The 9,571-nt window shown below is 39.7% G+C and overlaps 1 protein-coding gene across 1 annotated transcript; it reads left to right on the forward strand.

Moving 5' to 3' along the window:
- The first annotated feature begins 2,686 nt into the window (after positions 1 to 2,686).
- Positions 2,687 to 8,859, forward strand: LOC112230430 (zinc finger protein 501-like). Its single transcript, XM_024396736.2, has 2 exons — positions 2,687 to 3,438; positions 6,455 to 8,859. The coding sequence occupies exons 1-2, from the start codon at positions 2,901 to 2,903 to the stop codon at positions 7,414 to 7,416; spliced, it is 1,500 nt and encodes a 499-aa protein (XP_024252504.2). The 5' UTR covers positions 2,687 to 2,900; the 3' UTR covers positions 7,417 to 8,859.
- The last annotated feature ends 712 nt before the right edge of the window (positions 8,860 to 9,571 follow it).

Raw genomic sequence — 9,571 nt, forward strand, 5'->3', positions numbered from 1 at the left:
TGCGTCCTGTCTTTAAGTTTGTTGTGGGTTTTTCTTTTGTTTGCCTTTTCTTGGGCAGATTTAGTGGGTCTCATGGTGGGTGTCTTTTAGGTCCCAGTTGTTGTTACTAGTCAACTTTCAGTGGACACCCCCATTGTGTCTTTCAGAGCTCCTCCTAAAAAAACAAGCCTATAATTTGGATTGGATTTTGCATCCAATTAATATTTTAATCAATGGCATTTCCTTAAGGTGCTCATTAGTCATTCAGTTAGTCATCTGTTTGTTGTGTACTAAATATTTCTGCTTATTTTCATAGGATTTTCCTGTGAAGTCATTTTGTTGCATTCATGTCTGAAATGTGCTGTACAAATAAAGCTTGATTTCAACAAATGAACACGATGACCGACCAATCAACAGACTCTTGGTCCCGGTTAGTATGAAAATCAGTATCAATCCCATGTCAAAGGATTCAACTACTGAAAATGTAAACAAAGAAATGGATCAACCAGATCAATCTCACTTTTCCAGCCTGCTGAAGGCATGGTGGAGTGGTAAACCAGGGGCTTGAGGTGGTTTCTTGACTGCCCCTGCAACACAGAAATAAACATATTGTCATATTATATAAAATATTCAAAGTAATGGATATGGAGCATCTATGACCTCTTTTACACCGGGCACCTAAATGTGACTTCTGTCATCTGATCACTCCAAGCTGCATTAGGTTCAGATCTACCAGGATGGGCCTTTGACAGTCTGGATGCAGTCAGGCCACTGAATATCAGCTATGTAAAGTCATGGGGTGAATGTGTGGGGTAAAAGTACATTTTACATATGACCTTCATAATATCAAAGAACAAATGTTTGTGTCTGAGGGGAAATTAATTTTCATACAGCCAAAAGGGCGAGAAATTTAACCAATATCAGTGGAGAATTTGCACTAATGTAAATAAACAGATGATGGAACATATTCCCTGCTTACATGATGAACCGCTAAGGGGACATAAATATTTACCATCTAAACCATGTGTTACCTCTCTGGCTGTAGAAGTGTTCTGTCTCTTTTACATAGCAGGTGTAAAAGAAACACAGACAAGACAAGTAGGCACGCAAGTCATTATGGTCATTGTAGTTTAAAAAATTGTATCTAATTATGCCAATCTGTATGTTTGGTTTTTTGAGAAGAATGTGAATGTCAATCCATTCTAGCACCTCATCAGGCTCTGAAAAAGTCTTCATTGATGACGTGTTTCTTCTATTCCAGAGGACAGCAGAGGAACTTCATCAATTCCACTCCTTCATCAATACAAGCAGTGAACATCCGAAATTCACCCTCACCTTTCATGCGCATGAAACAAGTTACCCGATGGTTGGACGATACTTTTCTCGTCAATCATCTTACATACTGTACTTAAAAACTGGAAATCAACCAATCCTCCATTGTTAACGCAGTGGAGAGGACAGAGGGTAACAAAATGGTTAAGTTATGGTAAAGTTTATAAAAGATCAAATACAATATTTTTCACAATTTAAAAAAAAAGTCCCATTGCAAAGTCACACCTCACTGCTCTATTTTTGGAGCTATTACATAAAACCAATCAATCAGAATTCAGAATGATGAAGTCAGGTGTGATGTAACACGGAGGACCAGCCGATTCCCTATGATGTAAACTACAACAGCAATAACTTCAAATGTAGAACTTCAAATTAAACCAATCGTTTGCACTCATTACTTGGGTGATTAAAGTAGCCAACGTTTTGGAAATACATAACGCCATCTAACCAAATATCAAAGAATGCATTTTCCAGTCAATTTCCAATTTGAAAGAGGGAACTTTCACATAAAACCCAAATGAAAATCTGAGATTCGGAAAATAACATATAAAGAGGCTTATTTGACGCCAAACCAACAACAGTAGTTACTAAAACATAAATTGCTAATGTATGATTTAAAACGTGGATTGTATGATGTAATGTCAACTTTATACATTTCTATCCCAGGACCACTCAAATTTCAAATTTTCCAAAAATCTGCTGTGGATTACCCAGAATCCCATATCTTTATCACTGAGTGTATTACACTGAGTGGTACGCAAACACAAGAGCAGCGCAGCGGTCTAGGGCACTGCATTTCAGTGCTAGAGGCGTCACTACAGACCCTAGTTCAAATCCAGGCTTCAAGCCGTGATATAACAAGCCGTGATAACAAGCGGTGATTTGGAGTCGCATAGGGCAGCGCACAATTGGCCCAGCATCGTCTGGGTTAGGGTTTGGCCAGGGTAGGCCGTCAATGTAAATAATAATTTATTCTTAACTGACTTGCCTAGTTAAATAAAGGTTAAATATATTTTTTTAAAATTGTAACTTCATTACACCGTTACACTGGCATACAAACTCAGTAGCACCGAGTTGATCATCCATATGACGTTGAGAAATACTGCATTGTAGGTAGTTTGGAAGAGTTCACAAAATAAGTTAATAAATATGTAATAACGCAAAAAACATAACAGCTTGTACTTATAGGTAACCAGATCGTGACTACAACTAGCTTACTAAATATTTAACCACACTGTGTTGTTACACTGGTGAGTAAAAACTCATGCATCCTGCATTTACATTTTACTCAACTGCGTTACCCACTCCAGTCAGCAGATGGTGGTGTGAGAATTTAAGGCAATGCTGCTAGTGTGACGTATAATCTAATGGACGGAACGCTTCTTTCAACAGCAGCAACAGTTAGTCAGCCACCTCGGTAGCTTGTTAGACAAAATAGCTGAACCAATAAAGCTCTTTAGACGCTTTCGTGGGTATTAGCCACTGTGTTTTAAAGTTATCCGATTTAATTTCATATTTACTGTGTTGTTATTATTCAGCTAGCGGGCTGGTTAATTTAGCATTAGCCTAGCTAGCTAACATCTCCGACCATGACTTCACTAAGCTACTCTCCTTCTACTAAAGAAGAGGATGTCTGCTGGACGGAGAAAGAAGCTCTCGTCAAAGAGGAGGAGGAAGAGAATAATGTCACAGTAAAACAAGAAGTTGAGAGTGAGGCTGTTATAGTTAAAGAAGAGAAAGACGTTTCAGTGAAAGAAGGAGAAGACTCGTTCAGAGTGAAAGAAGAGGAGGAGGATGTTACAGTAAAAGAAGAGGAGGAAGAGAAGGATGTTACAATAGAAAAACAAGTAGAGAGCGAGGCAGTTACAGGGAAAGAAGAAGAGAAAGACGTTTCGGTGAAAGAAGAGGAAGACGCGTTCAGAGTGAAGGAGGGGGAGGATGTTACAGTAAAAGAAGAGTATGATGCAGTTTTTGAAGTGAAAGAGGGGGAGATTACGGCCACATCGGAAGAGGAGGAAACTGGATATCTGGGCCCGATTTCCCAAACGAAATTTAAGGCATCCAGTGGTTCTAACGATGAACTTAGCCATAAGATGGTTTTGAGAAACCGGGCCGTGATTACCACTGGTAAGTACTGTCTTAAATACAAAGGTACAAACTCTGCAGTTGTTGAACTAATGTTTGGTGTTAAAGGGGAAATCTGCAATTGCTACATCCTTATTTTGACTTTTAAATTATTTATTTATAGCCAATGATTCTTGAAGAATATAACACATGCCTCAATGAGCTTAGTTCAACTGTTGTACCCCATCAGAAACCCAAATCAGTTTTTTTACTCCAATGTTTAGAAACAATGTAAATCAACAGCCTCAACATGGTTAAAACTATAATGTTGATATCATGGATGGTCAGTCCTTGCATCCATAGGTCTGTTCAATTTCTCCAGGCCCATCATCATCTTATTACCAAAACAGTTGTGGAATGACTGCTTTGTTATTGTTTCAACTGCAGATTGGTTGATTGATCTGTGGCTTTTTAAAGGGACAACCTAGCATTTAAACAGCAACAAAATGGCTGCCAAGAGACTTGGTTTGGTAAACAGCTGAGTGATGGGGCTGGAGACATGTAACCACTCTCAAGTTCATAGGGACCTCATCAAGAAGTTAAGACATCTTGGCTTAACTGTTATAAGGTGTTGGCTTGACAGTCACTGAACCCAGGTTTGAGTCCAGCTCAGGGCTCCCCTGAATTCACTACACTATGAGTACAAGGACTGGCCATCCATGATGTCATAATTATAGTTTAACCAGGTTTTTAGGATATATAGTACATTCTAGAATTCATCCATAATGTCATAATGACAGTTTAACCAGGTTTCTAGGATATATAGTATATTTTAGAATTGCCAGTGAAGATTTCCTGTGGGGGTCGAATTGTTAGAGCTATCATTGTATAATATTCAGCCAATTTATTTTCATTTCACCAGAAGAGAAGAAACTCTTCCTGAACCACCTCGTCCTGCTGGCCTTCATAAATTCTGACGTTGCTGGTAATAGGCTACACAAGCAGTCAGCAACCAACATTTGGAGTGCAAATGTGTCTTACCTTTTCTACCAATTTGCGTACCAGTTATGATTTTAATATGCACATTTTTGTGGAACAGTTTGATTGAATTTATAATAGTATCTCAAAATCATTGTCTGTGATTAATCTTCATTCTATCTAAATCAATATGAAAATTGTACAAATCTAAAAGTAACTTTCATTGCCATTGCCAACTATGTAAAAATAGCCTACATAAAGCCAACAAATAAAAACATTGCAGCCTGCAGTTAGAAAATATCCTGATAAAAATAAATATTCTATATATTACATTGGCTGCACTTGGCCTATGTACAACGAACTTGAAACATTCTATCAACTGGGTTGGCTCGAATCTCGCGGTAGCAAGTTTGCAACATTGTTTAAAATATTCTGGGCCCTCGGGTTTCCCGCTCCAGTGAGTTTAGGACAGACACCGCTGTAAGCTATTTGTGCAAAGGATAAGAAGTAATCAGGTATTTTATGACATTTCCACTGGATCAGCGCATTACATTTGTTTCCTTTCGTGCTGAGTGGTTATCGAAAGGGCGAGAGCTGGAAATATTTTACAAATACTTCGAGCAACTATTGTCATTCGCAATGGATTCTAATAAGACTTTGTTTACTTGCTGTTTGAGGCGAAGAAAAAATTAGTTGGAGAAGCTGAATCTTTTTTTTGTTGAGAAGCTCCACAACTTATTAGTGGTGGTGCATTAAGACAATCAGAAATACTATCAGACATCCCCAAATGGGCACATATATAGGCCTACATTTGCGAACTGGCCAGGTAGACTAGTCCTACTTCTATATGCATAATCAGGTGTGCGTCCTTACTCAACATTGACAGGAGTGTTTCAAACAAAAGACAGTGAATACATTTACAAAACTGACACATCTTGCGGGGTCAGGTCTGGGTGGTCTGCTATGGGCCATTTCATTTAGTATCCGTTTGGGTCAGTTGGGGAATGATTTTATTTTCCCATAGTATGTTGTACATAGTTTCCCTCCTTCAGGGAACAGTAGTCATAGTCATAATGTTAAGCTTGTCATATGATGTGAACTTCAACTTAAATACTGGTGTCTTGCTGTCGGACACTTTTTTTCTATTCAGATCTCTGAAATGCTCTCTAACTACGTGCCATTTCGTGTCTCCTTGTGCTATGCTGGGAAAACATTTTTCATGGGCACAGAAATCCTAAATAATTTCAGGGTTTGCAAAATCCAATGGTTCTAACCGAGAGTCACCTTAACTTTATTGACAACGCCCAAATGGATACTGTCATTAACGCGGTTCTTCAATAATTACACATCATTCTTAATACTGTAGCTGTTTAGTTAGTCACATGTTCAACTATCATCAGCTGATCCAGGAAATAATTTTCTGAATGCCAGTCACATGACAAACATCACGACAGGCAACAACAACCAAAGTGCTTCTTCATTCATTTACGTCGGTAAAGACAGTTTTATGACAAAGACATTTTAGTTTCCATGTTTCACCTGAAATATTAAATGATTTGTAGTCATAGGTCTATGTTATTGTTAGGTGAAGGTATGGGTCCTACAGTAGGTCTATGTTGTTGTTATGTGAAGTTATGGGTCCTAGGGTAGGTCTATGTTGTTGTTAGGGGAGGTTATGGGTCCTACAGTAGGTCTATGTTGTTGTTAGGTGAAGTTATGGGTCCTACAGTAGGTCTGTTGGTGTTTCCGCATTAGCATGGAGGAGTTTCTGCAACCAAATTGCGTATGCATCGCCCTCGTGCGCCAATTTTAGCAAACACAGTAAGGGGCCTATATTGGAGACCAAAAGTTGTCTGGCACACTGCTTAGGATTTCAACAACTTTAATAACTTATTTCTAGCCTACAATCATCATTCCCCAGCTAATGTGAAAACAATACAAATTATGACTTTTTGCTCATTTTAAGCCATTTGTTGAATAATTTCATTACAGACGTCAATTGTTTGAACAACATCATGGCTACGCTGTTGGCATCACATTTTACAGTGGGTTTCTGCTGTTGTGGGCCTTAAACCATCAGTCTGACTTGTTGTTCACACAGGAGAGATACGGGACTATCGTGGATCCTCTGGGGAGCCTCAACAACATCATGATGCTGACGAGGCAGAGAAGAGTCTCTCCAGATCAAAACACCTCAATAAACACCTGCAGAGACCCACAGGGAAGAAATCTATTTGCTGCTCTGCCTGTGGGAAATGTTGCAAATCTTCATCAGAACTTAAAATACACCAGCAAGTCCACACAGGAGAGAAACCATACTGCTGCTCTGACTGCGGGAAATGTTTCTCAAGATCAAATTCACTAAAAGTACACCTGAGAATTCACACGGGAGAGAAATCTCACCACTGTTTTGATTGTGGGAAAAGTTACTTAAGATTAAAATCACTAAAAGTACACATGAGAATTCACACTGGAGAGAAACCTTATAGATGTGATCAATGTGGGAAGAGTTTTACTATATCTAGCTGTCTGACTATACATCAGAGAACACATACAGGAGAAAAACCGTATAGCTGTACTCAATGTGAGAAGAGTTTCACTACATCTAGCCAATGGATTGTACACCAGAGAACACACACAGGAAAGAAATCTCTTAGCTGTACTCAATGTGGGAAGAGTTTCACTCACTTAGGCAGCCTGTTATCACACCAGAGAAAACACACAGGAGAGAAATCTTATAGCTGTGATCAATGTGGGAAGACTTTTACTCAGTCAAGCAATCTGGTATCACACCAGAGAACACACACAGGAGAGAAACCTTATAGCTGTGATCAATGTGGGAAGAGTTTTACTAAATCGAGCAGTCTTGTTGTACACAAGAGAACACACACAGGAGAGAAACCTCATAGCTGTGATCAATGTGGGAAGAGTTTTGTTACATCTAGCCGTCTTATTGAACACCAGAGAACACACACAGGAGAGAAACCTCATAGCTGTGATCAATGTGACAAGAGATACTCTGATAAAAGATCGCTGATCAAACATCAGAAAATACATACATGAAGGAGTTGTTTCATGATATCAATGAAATGTCACAGTGTAGAATGTTTTAATGTTGTAGTAGGAGTATTTTAATGGAGAACCCTAATTGTTTGCCCCCTGTTCTATTGATTTCAGCGTGATATGGATATGAGCTTCATCAGTAGAAACATCTTTGTACTTTGCTCCGTTCATCTTTCCCTCGATCTTGACTAGTCTGCCAGTCCCTGCCACTGAAAAACATCCCCACAGCATGATGCTGCCACCACCGTGCTTCACCGTAGGGATGGTGCCTGGTTTCCTCCAGACTTGATGCTTTGCATTCAGGCCAAAGAGTTCAATCTTGGTTTCATCAGACCAGAGGTGTGTCCAATGCAGACATGATGGGATTAGTATTGGCTTCATAGATGTGTCCAATGCAAACATGATGGATTAGTATTGGCTTCATAGACGTGTCCAATGCAGACATGATGGGATTAGTATTGACCTCATAGACGTTTCCAATGCAGACATGATGGATTAGTATTGGCTTCATAGATGTGTCCAATGCAGACATGATGGATTAGTATTGGCTTCATAGACGTGTCCAATAATGCAGACATGATGGATTAGTATTGGCTTCATAGACGTGTCCAATGCAGACATGATGGGATTAGTATTGGCTTCATAGACGTGTCCAATAATGCAGACATGATGGATTAGTATTGACCTCATAGACGTGTCCAATGCAGACATGATGGATTAGTATTGGCTTCATAGACGTGTCCAATGCACTTATTCATGTGGTTTGTAATTTCGATACTGAAACAGGATTGGCTAATCCTCCCACATTGTTTCCATTTTGCTGAGATGTTTTCTCCATTTGAAATGATACTGTTAGAAATGGGTAAAGCACTCACATCTGTGAACTTGTGTGTGTTCATCATTAGTTAATAACTTGAAAGAAAACAAAAGGCTGATTGATACTGATCAGTGTGTGGGTTTTCTTTTTCATCAGACAATTAATGAGGCTCATAATGAGGCTCCCCATGTTGAAGGAGAGCAGTTTAGACTCATAATGAGGCTGACCATGTTGAAGCAGACCAGAGTAGACTCATAATGAGGCTCCCATGTTGAAGGAGACCAGATTAGATCCATAATTAGGCTAACCTTGTCGAAGTAGGCCAGATTAAACTCATGAGGCTAACCATGTTGAAGGAGAACGGAATAGACTCATAATGAGCCTACCCCGTTGAAGGAGACCAGATTACACTCCTAATGAGGCTGACCATGTCAAAGGAGACCAGATTAGACTAATAACGAGGCTAACCATGTTGAAGGACACCAGATTAGACTAATAATGAGGCTAACCATGCTGAAGGAGACTAGATTAGACTCATGATCAGTGGTGGAAAAAGTACCCAATTGTCATACTTGAGGAAAGTATAGAAAGTCACCCAGTAAAATACTACTTGAGTAAAAGTCAAAAATTATTTTGTTTTAAATATTCTTAAGTATCAAAAGTAAAAATATGAATCATTTCAAATTCCTTATATTAAGCAAACCAGACAGCACCATTTTCTTGTTTTTTTATTTACGGATAGCCAGGGGCACACTCCAACACTCAGACATAATTTACAAACGAAGCATTTATGTTTAGTGAGTCCGTCAGATCAGAGGCAGTATGGACGACCAGGGATGTTCTCTGTTTAGTGAGTCCGTCAGATCAGAGGCAGTATGGATGGCCAGGGATGTTCTATGTTTAGTGAGTCCGTCAGATCAGAGGCAGTATGGATGGCCAGGGATGTTCTCTTGATAAGTGCTGAATTGGACCATTTTCCTACAGCTGCTCTCTCCTCCTCAATGTCATGAACTAGACCAGGTACTGTGTTCCAGCTGCTCTCTCCTCAATGTCATGAACTAGACCAGGTACTGTGTTCCAGCTGCTCTCTCCTCAATGTCATGAACTAGACCAGGTACTGTGTTACAGCTGCTCTCTCCTCCTCAATGACATGAACTAGGTCCAACGCCCAACCTAAACTCACTGAGATGAGGTCCAAAGCCCTCTCCTCCGTGGTTTCCCCAACCTAAACTCACTGAGATGAGGTTCAAAGCCCTCTCCTCCACAGTTTCCCCGACCTAAACTCACTGAGATGAGGTCCAAAGCCCTCTCCTCCGTTGTTTCCCCAACCTAAACTCA

The sequence above is a fragment of the Oncorhynchus tshawytscha genome, linkage group LG32 (assembly GCF_018296145.1).
Source record: "Oncorhynchus tshawytscha isolate Ot180627B linkage group LG32, Otsh_v2.0, whole genome shotgun sequence".
Lineage (NCBI taxonomy): Eukaryota > Metazoa > Chordata > Actinopteri > Salmoniformes > Salmonidae > Oncorhynchus > Oncorhynchus tshawytscha.

Coding starts and splice junctions, on each gene's coding strand:
- LOC112230430 (XM_024396736.2), top strand. CDS start 2,901: ATGACTTCACTAAGCTACTCTCCTTCTACTAAAGAAGAGGATGTCTGC. Junction 3,439..6,454: donor CCGGGCCGTGATTACCACTG/GTAAGTACTGTC, acceptor TTGTTCACACAG/GAGAGATACGGGACTATCGT.